The sequence below is a fragment of the Mytilus trossulus genome, chromosome 3 (genome assembly GCF_036588685.1).
Source record: "Mytilus trossulus isolate FHL-02 chromosome 3, PNRI_Mtr1.1.1.hap1, whole genome shotgun sequence".
Classification (NCBI taxonomy): Eukaryota; Metazoa; Mollusca; class Bivalvia; order Mytilida; family Mytilidae; genus Mytilus; species Mytilus trossulus.
The window spans coordinates 18017751-18040834 of NC_086375.1; the positions used below are offsets into that span (position 1 = coordinate 18017751).

General features: G+C 32.4%; 1 protein-coding gene across 3 annotated transcripts in view; it reads left to right on the forward strand.

Annotated features, from left to right (window-relative positions):
• The window catches only part of LOC134710301 (chordin-like protein 1), a 53040-nt gene that overhangs the window by 26166 nt on the left and 3790 nt on the right, over window positions 1-23084 (forward strand). The window contains exons 2-9 of one of the 3 annotated variants that reach the window (XM_063570605.1): window positions 8436-8499; window positions 17937-18037; window positions 18370-18463; window positions 18824-18996; window positions 19896-19992; window positions 20267-20311; window positions 21405-21499; window positions 22837-23044. In XM_063570605.1, the coding sequence (XP_063426675.1) occupies window positions 8436-8499; window positions 17937-18037; window positions 18370-18463; window positions 18824-18996; window positions 19896-19992; window positions 20267-20311; window positions 21405-21499; window positions 22837-23044 (877 nt within the window). The remainder of the gene's footprint in view (window positions 1-8435; window positions 8500-17936; window positions 18038-18369; window positions 18464-18823; window positions 18997-19895; window positions 19993-20266; window positions 20312-21404; window positions 21500-22836; window positions 23045-23084) is intronic. The other 2 variants (XM_063570606.1, XM_063570607.1) reach the window with 2 other exon arrangements.

Here is a 23084-nt window from a genome sequence, read left to right on the forward strand (position 1 = left end):
ATCAGTCAATCAAATGATTTGCCTTTGTTTAACTTTCAATGTTGACATTCTCTTCCTTTTAATAACTTTACACATACAATTCACGTGTTATCCATCTCAAGCTAAGCGGTTAAATTAAAGTTCATATGTATACGGATTCAATGAGGTCGAGTTGTTCACTTGCAAGTGAATAACTCATAATCAATGTTTTTTCGCTTATCTTGACAAAATTGAACCTTATTGGCTACTAAAAATGAATTATTATTTCACGATTTGTATTTCATCACTGATTGAGCCAAAAAAATAATATATTAGGTTTTTCATATATCTCGTAACTAGTGCCCCTTTAATGATTGACTAACAATCATTAACATTACACAAACCCTTATCCCAATTTAATACTTGCATTATAGGATTAATCTGCATATTTTTTCAGATCTTTTAAATTGCTCTTAATAGTGTTTGTCATCAATTGCCTAGTATTCAAACTGATGTCCACCATCACTTGTGTAGTATTCACGTTTATGTATCTTCCGTGTTGTATTCACACTCGTCTAACATCACTCGCAAATAATGCACCCTTTTGTCTAGCATTAATCACTCGCCTAATATTTAACCGGGTTTCTACCATCACTCGCTTAATATTCGCCCTGATGTTAATTCAATCATCCATTACTCGCCTAGTATTGTTCATGTATTCAATCTAATGTCAATCATTCATTACTCGCCTAGTATCCAATCGGATATCTAGTCTCGCTCGCCAAGTATTCATCGAGCTCTACTAAATCTCGCCTAATAGTCACACTGGTATCTATCATCACACGCCTTGTATTCAACTGATGTCTAGCATCGCTCGCCAATTATTCAACCAATGTCTATCATCTCTCGTCATTTACACTGATGTTTATCATCACGCGCCTAGTATTCAATCTTAATTCTATTGTCGCTCGCCAGGTAAACACCCCGATGTCTTTCATCTCTCGCCTTATATTCGCACAAATATCTAGCATCACTCTTCATGTATTCACAACGACGCCTTTCATCACACTTCTAGTATTCAGACATATGTTTATCAATCGACTTGTATTTCGCCTGATTTCTATCAGCACATGCCTATTATTAACCCTGATGGACTTCACCCTAATGTCGATTATCACTCGCCTATTATTCACCTGAAAGACTACCATCGCTTCGCTAGCCTATAACTCCCCTGAAAGCAAACTATCATCCGCCTAGTATTCACATGAATACTAGAAAGAGACGGTAGACATTAGAGTGGAAACTAGGCGAGTGACAAGAGTCTTAAGTGTGAATATTAGACAAGAGATGATAGACATCAGAGTGAATACTAGGTGAGTTATGGGATATATCAGAGTGATTACTAGGCGAGTGATAATAGTCTTAAATATGAATAGTAGACATCAGAGTGAATACTACACGAGTTATGAGAGACACCAGAGTGATTACAAGGTGAGTTTTAAAGGTCGTTAGTGTGAATATTAGGCAATAAACTCATCATAGATACCAGGACAAATTCAAAATTTTGTAAACAGTTAATTTATAAATATAACCATATAATTTAATTTTGGATGTAACGCGTCTTCTGATTGGCTGACGTTATTTTGTTATGAGCCCATAGACATAATTTAGTTCTGTAAAATCAGCTAAAGGTTTTAATGATGTTGTGTTGTTCAGTAAATATTAAGCTTCTCAATGATCAAAATAAGTGTTTGTCAAACTGCTATATAACCAGTGTAATTTTTCTGATAAAACGGTTGGTTCATAATTTTTAATTTTTTTTGTATTTTTGTCAACAGGTCAAACAAAGTAAATACTTCGTCAAAATTTTAAGAAAATTAAACGAGCCAAATTAATTTTAGTTAAAGTGTTGGGTACCACCTTAAATAACCCGCTACGCGCGTTATTCAGTGTGCACCAAACTTTTTATATTATTTCTTCATAGACAGAAAAAATATAACAGTCATTGATAATTGATAATCAATGATAATTCATGTCAGCACAAAAGTGTGACTACTGAGCTGGTGATACCCTCGGGATAACAAATCTACACCAGCAGTGGCATCGACCCAGTGGTAGTAAATAAACTCATCATAGATACCAGGACTAAATTTTGTATATACGCCAGACGCGCGTTTCGTCTACAAAAGACTCATCAGTGACGCTCGAATAAAAAAAAATAAAATGCCAAATAAAGTACAAAGTTGAAGAGCATTGAGGACCAAAATTCCTTAAAGTTATGCCAAATACAGCTAAGGTAATCTATGCCTGGGGTAGACGGTAGAAATCAGATTGATTACTAGGCGAGTGATAATAGTCTTTAGTGTTAATATTAGACAAGAGATGGTAGACATCAGAGTGAATACTATAATATTTGATTTATGGAAGACACCAGAGTATTTACTAAGCGAGTGATAATAGCCTTTAGTGTGAATATTAGACAAGATATTAGACATCAGAGTAAATAATATGTGAGTTACGAAAGACATCAGAGTGATTACTACGCGAGTGTTAGTAGCCTTTAGTGTGAATACTAGACAAGAGACGGTATACATCAGAGTAAATACTAGGCGAGTTCTGGTAGACATCAGAGTAAATACTAGGCGAGTGATAATAGTCTTCATAGTGAATACTAGGCTCGTGATGTTAGACATCAGGGTGAATATTATGCGTGATTAAATAGACATCAAGGTGAATACTTGACGAGCTAAGCAAGATACAAGGTTGAATACTAGGCAAGTGATGAATGATCGACATCAGATTTCTATCGGCACTCGTCTAGTTTTCTCCCTTAAGGTCTATCATCTCTCGCCTATTATCCAACATATGTCTTTCATTACTTATTTAGTATTTACCGTTATGATTTTTATCAGCTGCCTAGTTTTCACCTTTATAGTCATCATCACTTGCTGAGCAATTGCCCTCATTGTCTGTCGCTACTCGACTTATATTCATACTCATATCTACCGTCACGATGTTTACCATCACTTGCCTAGTGTTTTCGTTGATGTCTATGTATGCTATCAAATCGTTATGTGTTAAGCAAAGTTGACATTATCAAATGTTAGGCTACGAGTTCACTCAATCGTATTCTCTGTATTTTTCATTGACCCATTTAATGTTCATAATTTGGTATCAAGTCCTAGTTCAGAACTTGTCTCATCGGCTCCACGTGAATCTTCAAAACTTTTTATGAAAATTAAATATCAGACTATGAAAGTTACCTGATAACCTATGATCACAAAGGAAAACAATAAAATGCTAATCAAACATCAAAGAAATTAGGAGGGGCTTAAAGAGACAGTATTCTGTACAATTTTGTTCACTAAAACTTACATATATGGAATAATCGTAATGTTTATATTGGTATAATTGTTTACAAGCTATAATCATGATCGCCTTTAACCATTTCAAATACTTTGTATAAAATGTACTGCACCCTGTGAACGTTTTACTAACTCTGGCGTCAAAATATATTTTTTACATTATTAATTAACAAGAAATAAAAGTTTGGCGCCAGTTTTAGAGTTAAAATTTAAAACTCCTACACATGATAGATTTTTCTTTTAAATTTTACGGATAAAGGAATTTACCTAAACTTAATTTATCCTATTTAAGTACAAAACACATATATATTTATTTACAAATCAGGACACTATGCAAACCTATTGTCTTTGAAGTATGGTTCATTAGTTATACCGAATTTATATGTATGTTAAGTTTAATTATGAAATATTAGAAAAAAAGTATTGAATTATAAAAATGTAATGAATTTAAAACTTGATTTTTCTTAACATAACAAAATAATTTTGAGTATACACTTTTGATATTTTATAAAAATTATATAAACATGTGTTTTTCTGTATCAAATAAGATAATACTTGTGAAAAGTGTTCCAAGCTCTTTAAGTTCTCAATTGCAAGTAATAAATAAAAAATGTCACAGCAACCCAACGTCACAGAAGTGAAGTTAAGATATTGTCCAAAATAGTCATGGCATTTGCTACTTTTTGTAATCATCTTTCATATAAAAGATGAAAATTGGTTCCACTCCATCAACCAAGTTAAGGGTATTTACTCTAAAACATCCGTTTTAACTGGATTTTCTCTGGTTAACCCTTAGCCATGAGCGATTCCCGGATTTTCAAAACATTAAAGGAGCTGTACCTAGATTTAGATTAGAAAGATGTACTCAAAATACACGGTTATGCATTTAAATACAAAGTAAGGGAGTGTAATTATTTTGCCCTTTCAGGATCTTCAACATTACCTGTTTCAGGTTAAAGCTATTAACTGATTTTACCATAAAAAGTGTGTTTACAGAATATAACACAAAAATCCGGTTGCACCATAGCAGCTGCTTACGGATTGATCTACAAAAGGCTGCTTACTTATTGTACCTTATTATACCTAATAAAAACTATTTACGAATGGTATCATGATAATTTGCTTACAAACTTGACCATAAAATTTACTGACTGTACCATAAAAATCTGTTAACTTAGACTGTACCATTAAAGTTGATTACCAACTATTGCCAGAAAAAAACCCTGTTTACTGACTGTACCATAACAATCTGTTTACTGACTGAACCGTAACAATCTGTTTACTGACTGTACCAAAACAATCTGATACTGACTGTACCTTAACAATCCGTTTACTGACTAAATCATAACAATCTGTTTACTGACTGTACCAAAACAAACTGTTTACTGACTGTACCTTAACAATCCGTTTACTGACTGTACCAAAACAATCTGTTTACTTACTGTACCGTAACAATCTTCTTACTGACTGTACTATAACAAACTGATTACTGACAGCACCATAACAATCTGTTAACTTACTGTACCGTAACAATTCGTTTACTGACTAAACCATAACAATCTGTTTACTGAATGTACCATAACAATCCGTTTACTGACTGTACCAAAACAAACTGTTTACTGACTGTACCTTAACAATCCGTTTACTCACTGTACCATAATAATCTGATTACTGACTCTACCGTAACAATTCGTTAACTGACTAAACCATAACAATCTGTTTACTGACTGTACCAAAACAAACTGTTTACTGACTGTACCTTAACAATCCGTTTACTGACTGCAACAAAACAATCTGTTTACTGACTGTACCGTAACAATCTGTTTACTGACAGTACTATAACAATCCGTTCAGTGACTGTACCATAATAATCCGTTTACTGACTGTACCTTAACAATCTGTTTACTGACTGTACCATAACAATCTGATACTGACTGTATGATAATAATCCGTTTACTGACTGTACCTTATTTTTTAACTGACTACCTTAACAATCTGTTTACTGACTGTACCATAACAATCCGTTTACTGACCGTACTATAACAAACTGTTTACTGACTGTACCGTAATCATCTGTTTACTGACTGTACAATACCAATCTGTTCACTGACTGTAACTTAACAATCCGTTTACTGACTTACAAAAACAATCTGTTTACTGACTCTACCGTAACAATCCGTTTACTGGCTGTACCATATCAATATGTTTACAGACTGTACCATAACAATCTGTTTACTGACTGTACCATAACAATCCGTTTACTGACTGTACCATAACAATCCGTTTACTGACAGCACCATAACAATCTGTTTACTGACTGTACCTTAACAATCCGTTTACTGACTGTACCTTAACAATCTGTTTACTGACTGTACTGTAGCAATCCGTTTACTGACTGTACCTTTACAATCCGTTTAATGACTGTACAAAAACAATCTGCTTACTGACTTACCGTAACAATCCGTTAACTGACTGTACCGTAACAATATGTTTGCTGACTGTACCAGAACAATCTGATTGCTGACTGTACCATGTCTTCTGTACTATTATTTGTCTATGAGTTTGACAGTTGCTGATTGTACTCTGAAATAAGGTTTACTGATTGTACCTTGAATAGCTGTTTACTGATTGTAGCATGAAATTTAAAAAAAAAAAAGAAGATATGGTATGATTTCCAATGAGACAACTATACACAAAAGACAAAAATGACACAGACATTAACACCTAAAGGTCACCGTACGGCCTACAACAATGAGCAAAGCCCATACCGCATAGTCAGCTATTAAAGGCCCCGATAAGACAATGTAAAACAATTCAAAAACGCTGTTTTCTGACTGTACAATAAAATGCTGTTTACTGATTGAAACATAAAAAGCGGCTTGCAGAGTGTACCATTTAAACCTCTTACTGACTGTATCATAATGATATTCGCTCAAATCTCATGTTTGTGTTTTTTTCCTGAACATTTTTAAAAGTTTTTAAATGTTTTCTAGTTTTCTACTAAAATATGTGTAATTTCATTGCAACCAATATGCTTTTCAATATCCTTTACTGTTACAATATATAGGATTTCTATTTCGAGAATGTGTAGCTGAATATATTATAGTTCAATTTTGTAGCTTTTTTTAAAACACCATCCCTTATAGAGATGCAGTGGGACTCATATGTGAAATTTAGCATAAAGAGGCCAAAAAAAGACACGATATTGTTTACCCTCTAATGCTTACATTGGCTAAAGAATAACATAGAATTGATGTTTAAGTAATTTTACATAATCATTATAACAATATATTTTAATCATGCAAATTATTCATCATGTTAGCTGCAGTGATACGCGCTGGATGGCCAGAGCATAACCGTTATTGCTACACTAAACGAAGTGTTTCGTCCTTTTTAATAATAGCTGTATGTTATTTTAAGCGGCATAAATAGTACGACAAGTAATATTCTCAAAATTTTCAAACTCGAAGATAGATTTGCCAATGGAGAAAAAGGCAACTCATAGATTTTATTCTGCTCAGGATTGAAATTTGTTTCCGTCATCAAAATATCTCTATTATTGTCAACTGCCAATTTGACTGGAAACAAACGTCCTACAAAGTCTTAAATAACACCAAACTTCCGTAAAATAAAGCTTAAAAAAAAATTAAAATATATTTTAGAACTAGACTTACAGCAATATCACTGTCTGACGAAAATTGTTTTGCACAAACTATATTTTTTCATACACAAAACTGTGGTCAAAATTGTCTTCCCGACATTAGAATCGACGTTTACTGTCATACGTTATTCAACCATTCACTGAAAACTACATTGATAATTCAAATTATTTCTAAAAATATGAAATAATTTACATTATTAACTCTGGAAGAATGAAATAAGTATTTTATTTTTTTCCGAATTTACAATGTTAATCTGTTGCTACGCAGCTTTGTTTTATTTATCAGATTTAACCAGTTCAAGTTATTAATTCTAAACATACTGTCCCTCCCCTCGATTTATATTTTCGTCCACAAAAGTGTAAAATGGGAACATTGAAAACTTTGAGACAACTAAGCTTCATCAAAATGAAAGAATTCTGCATTGTACTGAATTTTCTTTTTTTATCCGTTTTTTTTATTCCCAGTATTTAAAAAGATACCGTAGAGGAAGTCCTTCAGATATTTTCAAATTTGTTTAAAAAAACAATTTTACATCGCTACTAAAATGGTCTCTGTTATTTCATCCACGACTTCCATCGACTAAATTACGATTTAGAGCGTAATATATTTACGGTGGATACGTACAAATGTCTTTTATTGAAGACTGTAAATTTATCAAAAGACATCTTCTGTTATATATTCGTGTTGTTAGATTGCTTCCTCTTGACATATAACCCAGTTTGATTTATATGTATATGTAAGTCCTTGAGATTATAGTTTAAAGATGATCTGTTGTTTTACCTTAAGAGGGGGCCTTCTATACAAATAGGTAAGTCTCGGATATCCAACAATGTTAAACAGTTAAAAGAAGACAGGTTTCTGCCAATACTTCATTTATTATAGATCCGATCAGTTTATGTCCATTTTATCATAACTACCCCCAGTAGAGAAACAATTACATGTATAATATCTGTAATAAACCTATCATGACAGTAGTCTGTGAACATGTATTATACTATAAATTAACAGTCTTCTAAAATCATATTGGTGCCGTTTGAATGCTTGTCTGCCTGATGTACAAACAAACGTATGTTTGCATTTTTTGCAATTGACAAATTAAGTTTAATACACCTTTTTTAAATACTAAAATAGTAAATTTAAGATGTTTAAGGGACCTCCCCAGGTGAATGAAAGTGTCACGTGGTTTTAGGTGATTGGCCGTTTACAATAATAATGCATTTTCAATTATCGCTAGAGTTTTTCGGATAGATGGGTGACTCCACATTTTCGGACGTTAATCAGTTCGAAGACGCCGGCAATACGTATATTATAATCGTGTAGAAGACACTCTCTATTTGAAGTAGAGTTAATAAACAATTTTCCACAATCTGACATGTACACATTAGTGATCAAAGCAAAATGTGACAGCGAACTCTGAAAAATTAAATTTTTCACTTTTTCTCTTTTTAAGACCATGATCTGGATGCTTACTGTTTTAATTCTGCTTATATCTGGAAAATTTCTCGAAACAGTTGGTAAGTATTAAATAATTTTATTCCAAAAAGATATTTAACCTCTCTCACAAGTATATAGAGTTTTACATCATATTTTATTAATACAAAAGAGTCATAGATTAATTTATATTTTATGAATTTATTATCAAGATTTGATGAATTAAATCAAATACATATAGACTAATTTTTTATATTTTTTATGTTCTATATCGGATTTCATTATTTCGCTTTTGTTTACAAAACATGGAAAACGATACGTTTTACCTACAAAGAAGTTTACATTTAAATTGAAACATTTCAACTTTGATTAAACTGTTAAAAACTCGTATCGACAACGTAATACTCGGGAAATAAAATAAATGTCAATCTTCAATCGAGTAACGGAGATTATTATTGGTATGATAACAAATTTTCGTTTTTTTTAATGAACCACATCACAGTAGGCTTATCATACAATTATGTTGCACTTTTTATTGAAACTTTATAAAACAAAAAGTGTAACGTATATAGATCTATATACATGTTATAAAGTACTACTATTGTGTTAAAGTTATTCTTGTATTTCAATAAGGACATTATTTTCTGTTTTTCAAACCGATTAAAGATTTTGTCGGAATATAAAGTGTGTAAACTTGTATGATAAAGAAACCGAAATTACAATGTTACGAATTTTGTTTTGGAGGTATGGAGAATGCAACAGTTCTTTACGTTCATTGTAAATAAAAGAAGATGTTTGGTAAATGAGTCAATTATCAAGCATTACAAGTTAATCAAACTAGAAAACAAAGCGGCTTTCAACATTAAACAACTGAACATTCAATGAGACAAACAAGTGTTAATATCTAACAACCTTCATTAAGCACATTAGAACAGTTGCAAAAGTCAAAATAGAAAACTTTCGAGAGCATGAAAAAAGCAAAACAGAATGTTTTGAAACAGGCAAAATTGATCAAGGTTAGCCTCGCCTGACTCAGTGAGTTGTAACCTTAGTTTTTATAACAATTGCACTTTATAGAAATAATTAAAAAGTACTTCCAGCTCTTCAATTGATTGATAAATGGTTGTTGGTGTACGTATAGTTGTTGTTGGTGTACGTACAGTTGTCAATACAATATAAGTATTATGGGAAGAGCGTACACAAAATAACATACTCACTGCTACTTTGTAAACATATTCCCAATTGTGGCAGGGACATTGTATGATTTCTTTCACCAAAAACTAAGTTGAAACACAAAAATGAAACGAATAAAAAAAGTAACATGGTAACTTGAGTTATGTTAGAATTGTGGTTTCTTGCTTTACGTTCAGTGACACATCTTTCATGCATGCTAGAAACATTGCACAATAATTTCACAAGATAGGTTTGCGAGTAAAGAGGATCAGTTTTAACGAAGGGAATGTTTTACTGTCACCGTATTAAAAAGGTGGATAAGAGAGGTAGTATGGTTAAACAGGCAACCTACGGGTCAATAAGGGTCGCAGATAACTTGACACTCTCCCTTTTCGAGTTGTTTGATTTAACGTCCCCATATTAGATGTGTTTTTATACATTTCGGGTTGCAACATGTACGTCTCGCTGTAACAATTCTTTTTATTGAAAAACAGGTATGACCATGTCACCATACCCAAGAAAACCCTTGGACAAAGAGAATAAATGATACGTATAGTATACCTCATGGTTCGAGGATACTTGTACATACGACGGTTATCGTTAATACCAAAATGTATAAAAACAGTAAATTGTTTGGGTTTTTGTGGTTGTTATTTTTTTTAATTGTTGTATTGATTGACTACAAGAAACATTAACGTACTCAACGAAATTCCAGTCTGTGTCTGAAAATCGTCAAAATATTGTCCGTGGTCAGGTGATGCCATATAGAGATTGGCGTTGTCCACGTGCATTTTACATTCTTTTCTGAAACGTCATGGTGACTTTGTTAGTGCAATAGTTGTTTTTGATAATCTATCAGATGTATATGTATAGGGTTGTGTTAATTACTGTGTTTTATCTATCATTATTTTTTACTTGTTGTCGTTTTATTGAACGAATGTTGTATGATTCATTCTTGTACTTTTTAACATTTTTTTTATGTCAAAACTAATGACGTTAACTATAGACTAAAATAAAATCAAATGAATTGCGTACATAGCCCGCTAGCTTAGTATTTCACTGATGACACGCTAACTAGGATATTGTTTAAAGAAATTTGTAGTCACAAATTGAGATCATGCATTATCCCATTTGTTTTGTGCTTTTCTTTGTGGGTCTTTTATGGTTATATCAGCTTAGGGCTTTGAATCGTTTGGCATTATTGCATTAAAATTAAAGCAATATTTTTTTTACAAATACGTTTTAAATATTTAGTTCTGGTACAGGAGTTCTGTTAGAATCTAGTTTGGAACACTGGAACAAAAAACAAAAAAGCTTTTTTTTTCTTTAATTGCAATTAATAATAGAGAGCCAATGAACAGTGCCTGCCTTTTTGTTTATATGAAACTCGAATACTACGAATTTTGGATTATAACCAGTGTAATTTTGTTAAACACATGCAGGTCTACTTGTTACACTGTATATATTATCCTCTTAAAAATATGGCTTCAATAGTCGAGTCGATGCAAACGAGGCAAAAAAAAGATGGGCATGCTTTACGATTACTATAGTGATGAATGCTTTCAAATCATACATCGTACGCAACTATTCAAGAACGACAACACAAGACAACACTTATATGTTATGTCCTCAGTCACAAACGTGTACAACGAGAATCATGTTGTAAAGGGGTTTTCTCACTTAATTTTGGCTAGTAGAATAACATAGAGCCATGTTGGGGGGATTAGGTTTGAGCAGACAGCTCTGATTCTTTTAAACAAATTTTGATCTAAAACTTTGGGATTCGATTGTTTCTTGTTCGAACGGTGTGCTATTCATCTAGAACGTACTCATGACCAGGACAAATGAAATCAGAAGTGAAGTGTTCGGTCTTGTACCTCACATACACCATCTAGACTGAATCAAAACTCAGCTTACAGTTGTTTTATTGTGTCAATATGAAGTGTTTTCCATGTATACTTACTTATGCAGACAGCCATTGTAGTGTGTGAGCCACCAACGCAATGTGTACCTAACAATTACTTATCATTTGAAGGAAGTAACGATTATGTGCTAATGATTTATAAAATATAAAATTCACTTATGGATGTATGCTTTTTGTGAACTTTAACTATTAACTATTAAAATGAAAAGGGAACTTTAATAAACGTTTTTCAACGTGATGGTTATATCAGAATTAAAATAAAAGTACACGGAAAGAAGTTCAGAAGGCACGTGAACAGGAGCCTATCAAACATTAAAAATATGGAATGATGTTGAATTCATTTTAAGTTATGGAAAAGTTACTTCCTTAGCAATTCACGAAAAATTATCCCATTTATCTGATGTCTTTTGTATAAACTTTTCTACCTTTTTATGCTATTAAGATTAATATCGGGATGATTTAATGGCGAACATTAGTCTAATTAATAGCAAAGTTTTATTGTTATGGCTTCAAATGCAACATTAACAGAACGTTTATATATCAAACATGTAGGAAAACTTGTGGGTTGAAATTTTCCGCTATTTTTTGTCGATTTCACACATAAAATGATTTAATATCCTTTTATATAATAATCTAATGGTACAAATATAACTAAGTCAAGCAATTAGTTATGATTTCCGAACTATATTAAGAACATTATGACACATTTTATGCCAGCCTGCTATTTAACTTCCTTTGACTTTAGGGACATCCTATTTATCTGAGCAAATGAGAAAATGACACGGAAACCTAAAGGCTTTTATCTCGTTCAAGTCGTTTAAAGCTAGGGTTCGTCTTGGTAGGGTTCGTATTGGCCTTATCTGGGCTTTAGGCATCAATTAAAGAGCTTCCGTGATAGTATCGCAGCATTGGTTAAAACGAGGAAAGAGAGAAACTTTTCTGTTTCTTAGATACATTATTGTTTCTCGGAAATTCCCTCATATTTTGTTCGCATCTTTTCGTTTGGTTTTCCTTTCAAAGACATACCTTAAATCGTAACTTGTTAGTATATATTTTTCATTATTAATTCAACATCTTTAACGTATTCAAGTCATTCAAACTAAAGTGGTGGTATTTATTAAATGCCATTGGCGCGGCAGCAGAAACTTAAATATTCAATATTTCTTTCAATTTAAGTAAATTTGGGTATATTTAATTTATTGATATCAGTATATTTAAAATTTCTACCACATCGTTATGATTTATCGTTATGAATGTTAGATGATACCTCCAATTAAGAATACGGGTCCTGTCACCGTCTTCGCGGGTTTGCTCACGTGGTACCATCATGAATTTGCAAAAATATGCTTGTCTGCTAGTAATAGAATAAAGACTACACAGAAAGAAACACTTGGTGCAATTACCTTAATGGGTTGTCTCTTCGGTAGATACTAATTATCTTTTGTAATTACATAGCTGTTTACAAACTAAAAGGTAATTTTTGCATTTCATTGTTGTTTAGGATTGGAAATTGATCTGGGCGCCTGAAAGTATGAGAGCCCATACTTAGTCGGAGACCGTCTACTTGTTTGTAAATGTCCCCCCTGGTCTAAGTTCAACAAACTACCCTCATGTATATCATATCTTGTCCATTTCAAATAATTTCTGGCATTAATTAAAGATTGTACAAAATATCTCTATATTTATATTTTCTTTGATCCCTTTTCATTTACAGAATTGCAATTCATCATGCGCGTGTTTGCGGAAAAATGCGATAATAATCGATTGTAGTTTATCTTAACCACAAAAACAGGGGAGGAGTTAAATTAACAACAGTTAAAGAAGTTAAATAGGTAGCGAAGTCTATCATTTTAATCTTGTGTCTCTAGTTTCCCACAGTTAATTACCATGACAGAGTAAACCACAAATGGTTTATTTTTCAGTGAATTTACTTCAACTTTAATATCTTATCTGATAAAAAAGTGTTATTTACTAGATAAATTTGTATATTAATTGTCAAATTAACCTGCAGTAACAAGGCGATTTATTAGATGAACAACTAATAAATTTATATTTTTACAATTGAAATTTTAAACGATATAATGGCTTAAATAGATAGCACATTACAGGTTCGCTAAGGTTATTTGTTCTCATATAGAATTTTTGGGCTTATTTGTATAAGTTTAACGTGCTAATATGGAAATTTACAAAACTTTTAAGTACAATTTGAAAAAAAATAATGGCAGAAATGAACTTAAATGTGAAATACTAACCATGATCGCATGCATGACATGTACACACTAATGTTTGCTAATACAAAAGTATAAATGTATTGCACGTCGCCACAAAACTTCAAGGATCTACATATATAAGGGATTCTATTCGTCTGGATTTTTAAGTCAAACATTTAATTTACTTATCCCTAATTAAACATGTTTGTAACATGCGTTGACGTCGACGTGGGACGGCAATTTGATGTTATCATTAATATAAGGACTTTCATCTCGCCAATGGCTAGTCCTTCTGACCAGCTAAAGGGCTAATCTTCTCACCTGCTTTCATCTTAATGGAGTCGCGTGCAACCTGTCGTCTGCTTAAGGCGATATTACATACGACTCTCCCATATTTGTCTACAAAGGTGTAAAACAAATCCTCTTGTCATGTTAAACAAACGACAATTATGTACTTATTACAATCTTATATCCTGATAAAATTATCTAAGTAGGTAGCAAAAGAATTTCATTAAATCCGTTTCGTCTTTCCAATTATTGATTGTTTGAATGATCTGTTGATCTGAGAACAATGTAGATCCATTATCTACAGACGAAATCTCGATTTATGAGGGCGTATTATGAAAACAAAATATTTATTAATAATAATAAGTATAATTGTAATGTCTTTATCAAAAATATCATTTCAATTTTGGTTTTGCTTATCACAAAGACATCAAAATTGGCGACAACAGATAAAAGATTCACTAGTCCATAGTAGATCAAGTATACATACAAGTTCACGCCTTTTAATTTAATATGTATTCAGTAAAACTAGTTAAGAACAGAAAACAACAGTAAAACGTTCGATTAAGATACCAAAAAAATATTCTAATTGGTGTTTGTTTTGAATATGCACTAACTTGAAGACTTATCTGTAAAAAACGAAATTAAAAGATGGGAATTCCATTTGTTTTTCACAAATCACATTTTTTCTTATCAAATGACCATGGTTTTTTTAATGAATTTATTTTCACCTAAGGATATATATCCTTCAGATCACATAACCTGACATTCTTCGATAAAAATAAAATTATGAACTAACAGCCCCCCCCCCCCCCCCCTTTTCCACCAGCATGTACTCCCCTGCAATCAAACGGGAACCCATTGAGTTTGTTCCCAGAGAGGAAGTAAATTACAAAACAGATATAAGTAGATTTGGTATGAGTGCCAATGAGACAACTCTCTGTCCAAGTCATAATTTTAAAAGTAAACCATTATATAGGTCAAAGTACGGTCTTCAACACGGAGTCTTGACTCACATCAAACAGCAAGCTATACTTGCTACGGAGTTGGCGTTCTGGTTTAGCATTAATTTACACCAGGCGCTAGTAATGAATAATACACATTAACATAATAATTTGTTTATATCATTTATAAATCATGTAGTGAAACTGAAAACGATCACATAGCTTTGTTTCACATTTAAGAATACAAGAAAGGTTTACGCCCGAAACATATACGCCTTTTATGGTTCCACCTTCTATTGTTAGACGCCTGATAATATTCTAAGATAGCTTTCATTTTTGTCTTCAAACATTGTAAAGCATTTTTCAGAATATATTACCATATTAAACAATTCGAAAGTGTTTGTCAAATTGTTTTATTTTAACATATTTAGTACCTATTTAGGTATAACTATTGTACTAGTTGACATACAATATCATGGATACTTTCAATTTTTGTACATTTAACTGTTTTATTAAATATACCAAATAAAACCAAAAAAAAACCCGATCGTAGATACCAAGATTAAAAATGTGTACTCCTGGCCTTGAAAGGATAAAACTTTGCTCAGTCCTCTGAGCACAAAAATCATGCTCGAAACATGAAATCCAGCAATTTGATTGCTTGATTTTCGTGAGGCCAGACGTGCGTTTCATCTACAATAGACTTGTTCGAATCAATGACGCTCGAATCAAAAAGTTTAAAAAGGCCAAATTAAGTACTTAGTAAAAGAGCACTGATTGAGAACCCAAAATTTAATTATTCGAAATACTAAGGTGTTTATTAATCTCAGGTTTAAATAGCCGTTACCGTATTTGGCATCTATATTTTTTGAAAGCTTGATTTTGTAATGCATAAGATGAGGTCGGCATTAAAATTTGTTTTTAGTAGAATCCTACAACTAATAATTCTGGAACTTCGTGCATGTCCTTTCGGAATACAATTTCATTGTGTGTCTTTATACAACAGATATTCTGATATCTTTGCTTTTGATATACACTTTTCTAATTACCACTTAATTTCTCGTTAAACGTCTTTTCTTCTACTACATATATATACTTGAAGGTATAAAGGATATGTTCAATCGATCACTACACTCATACCAAATCAATCAAACAATTCATTATCACATACAATGACCGATTGCATAAGAATTTCAAATATGTTCAACTTACTATAGTCAAAGATCTAGATTGAAGACTTTCGATTTTTTAAGTGTTTTAACTAATCTATGCACTTTCTTGCTATCAAATAGGAAATTTAAAAGTTTATTACATGCCAAATGTTTATAACTTGCAATTGTAATTATAATTGATACAATTGCATTAAAACAATTGAAATTCGTATAAAACATGATATACAACCTTCCCGGATTTCATTTTGAATTAAAAACTAAACATTAAGAACCGAGGTAAATACAGAATTGCGTTATCATGATACAGATTGCCATAGAAAACGCATGGAAACTTAAATAAAGGACACAGAAACAAACATGTAATTTAACATTATAAAAACATTGACTAAACAGTCTCTTCAACAAATGATGAAATTTCTCAGAATGGAAATTTACATTTCAGACAATAAACCAACTAGTTTCGGATCTATTTTTTACTAAGGTGTAGTCAGCGTCCTAATTCAATTTGTGATTTTGGCTGCTCCTTACTATGGTATTGTTTCTTTTATTTATATATTAAGGAGGTTATAACAGATAATATGAAGTGAAAAGTGGGAAATAAATACAAACAACAAAACTTTAAAGAATATATAATTATATATATATTAATATAGTAGCTTAAAAAGACACATAACATTTAAATAACTGCATGCAACTTGTTCCGGAAAAGTAATATGCAGAAGAGTGTCCACGTTAAGATCTAAATAGATGGTTGTCTCGCCGCCATAAATTTTACATGGCCGATCAAGTTAGTCATTATATCATAAAACATAAAACTTATTGAACTGCTATATTAGAATTAACATGGAAACAACATCCTCATTTACATTTATGTAATTGCCTATAAAGGAAATTCTATAGCTAAGATACAATGTTTCGAGCATAATTTGCATGAGTAATAGTATATAATTGTTCACTTCTCGATTATTGCAGCCAAATTGAAAAAGGGGCATATTCTCCAGATGGAGGGGAAAATAGTAAGAAAGTACGGGAACATCTATGCATGATTGCAAGCAACTGTTCTCTTTCATTAATGTTCCCGTGCTTTTAAAGCATTTTCACTGGTACTCCACAATGAAAATCTGCCTCTGTTCAAAATGGCTGCAATAACCTTGATAAAGTCCATCATTAGAATAAACGACATTGATATACCCAAGGCATATTGTGCCTCTGTCGAATGTTCTCAATAGTTGCTGTATTAAATCTTTTTCATATCTCACTAAAATCTCACATACACATTAGGTCATTGTTCTACGTGGGTCTCCATCTCTAGGTCTCCATATTGCCAGTAATGAAATGGTTAATGTTTATAACTCTACAACTATCATGTATTTCCCCATGACTATAAACGTTTCAGTCCTCTTCACATTATCGATGTTTGATGAAACTCAGGACATTAAAAAAAAGTACAGAGAATAATTCCTTAGATATGTTTATTCCATTTTCTCAAATATTAAACCGAATGACTCATTTCTGATTTCCGTCCAGTGGCAAATATTTTGATAATCAGTTACGTCAAGTGGCAGATGTTTTAAAAAAAATGTCATATATGAATACAGAATGTAAGATTTTTTTTAGATATTCGATTGGTACATACGTACTGTTTGTAAAGTGATTATCATTGTTATTATAATTGATGTATTTTGGTTTATTTTATACTATGTCGTAAATAAAGGCACGTTTAGTCTTACTTAAACGATAAAAATGTATAATGTTTTCATACTTGAACAGGTTACAACTGATACCAAGGTTAGATTTCCTATTTAATTTCAGAATCTTCCTGTACCTTGAACAATCAGCAATATACCGAAGGGGAGAAGTGGAATCCTAAATTACAAATCGGATCAAATTGTGTTGAGTGTACTTGTATTAAGGTATTAATAATTTATATGAATTACATATTCAGATCTTATGAACTTCATCAGAGTCAGTTTTTGTACTTTGCCTTATGTCGACATTTTCATTTCAAGGTCGGGAAGTCAATATGATCCAATTGATAATGTTATGATAAGATTAAAAGGTAACCATAGCGACCTCACATCTCTTTATTTCATACTTACGATGGATTGTAAGTTCAAATGTCATCTCCTCAGAACCAATGCTTTTGCATAGCATGATTTAGGCCAATTTGCAAGAAAGTTTGTCAAATTTTAATTTTAATGTACTTTCTATCTAGAATAATCACTAATGGGTATTTATTTTACAGGAAGAGGTAAAGTGTGTAACAACAGTACAGTGTCCCCCCGTGGAATGTGATAATCCTAAAACTGATCCACGAATGTGTTGCCCAGTTTGTGAAGGTGTGTATTCGCCAGTATATGTATTACATTATAAATTAATGCATCTTTATGGATAAATATGTTATGCTACTATATATAAATTAAGTAAATGGATATTTTCAATTATTTTTAATTTTCTCTTTTTTAAAGCTTTTTAACATTTGATTTATGATTGGATAACGTTGGGCAATACCAAAATCATTCTATTTCAAAGCAAAGATAACAGTATCTATTTAATGGGTATCATCATTATTTTTCAAAGAGATTTGTAATATTTTCACAAACACAAGCTCATGATAGAAATAGTTAAAAAGTTTCACGTAGATACATGAAATATAAAGCATTGACAAAAGAGGTGAGATAGGGCCTATTTTCACGTAGATTTTGACAACATTCCTCCTACAGTCGACATCGACATCAAGAACAAAGGTGGCAAGAACGGCAAAGAATGTTCATATCACGGCAAAAAGTATTCACATGGTGACATCTTTCCATCAAATGCATCAGGAATAATACCAACATCAAAGAAACAATGTGTTAACTGTGCTTGTACTGTAAGTACTATGTTTTGTATTTGCAATTGATAAGGTTAAGGTTGATGTATATCTTCGTTTCGTAAAAACTCATTCGAATTATACAATATCATGCTATCAATCGACTATAGACACTCAAACAGTAATATCAATCGATCGCGACAAGACAATCGAGCAGACTAGTATCAAACGGCTAGACACTAGACCAGTAATATCAATCGATGGCGACAGACAATCGAGCAGACTAGTATCAATCGACTAGACACTAGACCAGTAATATCAATCGATCGCGACAAGACAATCGAGCAGACTAGTATCAAACGGCTAGACACTAGACCAGTACTATCAATCAAACGCGACAAGACAATCGAGCAGACTAGTATCAAACGACTAGACACTAGACCAGTAATATCAATCAAACGCGACAAGACAATCAAGCAGACTAGTATCAAACGACTAGACACTAGACCAGTAATATCAATCAAACGCGACAAGACAATCGAGCAGACTAGTATCAAACGACTAGACATTAGAGCAGTACTATCAATCAAACGCGACAAGACATTAGAGCAGACTAGTATCAAACGGCTAGACACTAGACCAGTAATATCAATCGATCGCGACAAGACACCACAGCAGACTGTAATTAAAATCGATTAGACACTCGAGCAGTAATATCACACTAGAGTTGCACATCTCCAACAGAGAAATAGTGTGAGAATACACAGCTATATATCTCACAGCATTTTTCACTTATTTACAAGAAATATAAACTTTTTTCATATATGGAAAATTGTCGTTAAAAATAGGATTTGAAGTCAATCTTAAAAATCTTTTTGATTTTCCAAAACGGCGGTAATAATTGAAATAACGATTGTTTATATTAAGTTTTATGTATACATTGTATTACCTTTCCACAGAATGGAAATGTTTTGTGTCATCTGAAGACTTGCAATATACCTAGAGGATGTTCAAGATTAATTCCAGAAAAGTACGACTGTTGTCCAAAATGTGCTGGTTTGTGTTTTTCTTTTTCTTAACACGTACATTGAAATTTGAAAACAAATACTAGTACTTCTTTTTTCCAACTAGAAAAAAAAACGCGAATAAGGAAAGTTCTCTGGTCTTTGATAAATACTCTTTGCATACTGTTTTCCCTTTTTCTTTTTAAACACAACTGCATTTTGTGGATTATTTTTTTTAATCAAATTGATAATGGGTCAAACAACTGGATAAGCAGTATAAATATCAGGCTACGAATTTATAACTGTGCAATCATTGGCAATTCCAGATACACCACCAGACTACACTACTACAAATAAAAGGGACCCATTTGGTAAGATATTCTCACTGATTAAGTCATGTTTATCTTTTTCAGTGTAACAAGAAAAAGTGTTTTAACCTTTTAACAAAACGATTCCGCTATAATGTATCATCCATCCATTAACATCCACTATTTATTGTAAACGCAGCATAGTCTTTAGCAGCTTTGGCCCTAGACTGGGAAATAAGACGAATCAATCATGGTGGTGGGAAGTCATCATTTCAACTAAAAAGTTCTCTTCTCATTATTGCCTCCTAATTAACACATTAAAGTTTGAAACTCCCGCTAATACCGTTCACGTCTTACCAGTCGTTCTGACTAGCGCTATCATTCACTCTGAGTGAAGTCAATTTTCCAAATGACACTTTTACAATAAAAGTTTACAAATGTTATTTAAATTTTCATTTATTTACTTCAGACGGTTATAAAAACGTAGCCTTTTTATTCAAGGGCAAGGATGTCATCCTTTTATCCTCGTATATAATACAGTCGCCTGTCAATTAAATTATTGTCGACAAAGTTTATCCAACCCCATAACTACCTATGATCTCTTGCAGTGATCACCTGATTGAGTTACAATCGTCCAAACTTCTTTTCCGAACATCTGAGGAATGTGTTTATATTACAATTTAAATGTTTAAATGTTATTGTACCCTACTAATTATTCCTTTTGGTAGTAATCTCATAAAATCTTATTGTCGCCATACTTGATCACGTGATTTGACAAGTTCTCACATCGTATTATTGCGCTTATGCAGAGGGACATCTTGCGATGGTTGGGAAATGCTTGCATTGCATGTTGTTTATTGTATATTTTTACATAAGTTATATTCAGTGCTTTGATGTTGCCTCCCGTGAAGACGAAGGTAGGAAATTAAGCTACAGCGCTTGCTTCTATGTTATTTGTATCAATTTTAATATCATGGAAATTCAAAAAGTAATGTATAGGTTGATGTTTTTGTCAAAATAAAGTTATCATTTTCATTCATACCGGCAAATGATAGATGAGAACAACGATTTAGTAAGGTTTTTTTAAAACTAAGTCTAAAATAAATAAATAAGACAGTAAGTTTTAATGCATTTCATTTAATTTTATTGTTTTTAGATTGTGTGGCACATGATGGACTACACAGAAATAGCACAGAATGGAAACCTATAGTAAATGGTGCGCGTATGCCTTGCGTATCATGCAAATGTTTAGTAAGTATTGGAACTATTGCACTAAACTGCATGTACAAAATGCAAAGTACATTCTACCATTTAATAAAAAACATGTTTTAAATGAAATATTAAAAATAATATTGTTTCGAGTCTCTTGGCACATTTCACACTTTTCTAACCTTAAAAATGATTAGTAGTTAAGTTTTGTTGCCCTTTGTATGACGGGGATACTATCCGCGGGAATTGAGGGATGGCTGTTTCAAGTTCAGAGGGTAAGGATAACGAGCATTTGCAAGACAAGAGTATAGTGGTGTGATAGGAATAGAAAGAGTATAGTGGTGTGATAGGAATAGAAACCATACTTTACACTAGACCGATTTGTCGTGTTTGGTATTTTCATATCATCGCTAGCTCTCAATTTATTAACATTTGACATTTAACTTTGACATGTTAATATTTTGTCTCTGAGCGGAACAGTCCGTTTCCCCTACTTCTACTGAAGTAAGAAGAGTTATGAATTGAAAAGAAAATGCTCCCTTCAAGATTGGATTTGCATTTGTTGTGGTTGTTATAATTTGGTTGCTTGTTGCTTGATAAAAGCCCAGTAACACATTTCAGTCATATCCAGGATAAGGACAATAGGTAGTTTTCGTGTGGATCGATTGGGATTGAGGGCGGGTAATTTAGACTGCTACTTTAAACTCAGGTTATATATAAGTTATAGGGCAGACATGTTACAGCAGGTACCCTCAAAGAGTCTTTTAATGATTCTTGAACGTGCAAAATTTTAGCAAAATCTGTGACAGCACATTAATTTTACTGTAACTTTACCTTAATGTCCTCATTCCTACCTGATGTGGCTGTGTATTTATACATCCCACGCAGCCAAATGGAAGTTTCTCTTTTGCATAAGTTTTACCGAAGGTAAGGAGAAGTCCGGGTTACTATATTTCTATACCTCAGTCAACCTTTTGGATGTTACGATACAGGTTTATGTATAAACTAACCAAAGCGTCCAAAAAGAGACGAAACTGGTTATTGATGACAGATTCCCTTTATTTTGTTGGTTGCTTTATAATATATCTAACACATATGAATCGGATCCCGTATCATCGATTTTAATTGTAAAGCAATTTCTTAAAATTAAGGGTTGATATCCTCTGCAGATTTCATACGGTTCTCACATTTTTTTAATCAATTGACAAGAGCAAATAAATCATAACAATAATTTAAAAAAATCTAACTGTTTTGAGATATGATTACGATTGAAAAAGGACATATGTCATATAATTCTTTGCATCGTAGACCAAATTAATACAGACAGATGAAACCTGAAAGAGTAGGAAGAATTTTTCTTTATTCATTACATTTTTTAGAACGGGGAAGTAATTTGTGAAAGAAAAGAGTGTCCTAAATTAAAATGCAAAAGAAAAAGAAAACCTAAAGGAGAATGTTGTCCAGTATGCAGACAAAAAAGAAGGAAGGGTGGGAAAAAAAGAAAGAGGAAAGAAAAAGACGATGGAAAATGTAAAAGTTCCAATAATAGAAAGAAGCAACGACGAAGAGGCAGAAAGGCTAAAAAAGGTACTAGTATTCAAATTATATAATAAAAGGTGCTAGTATT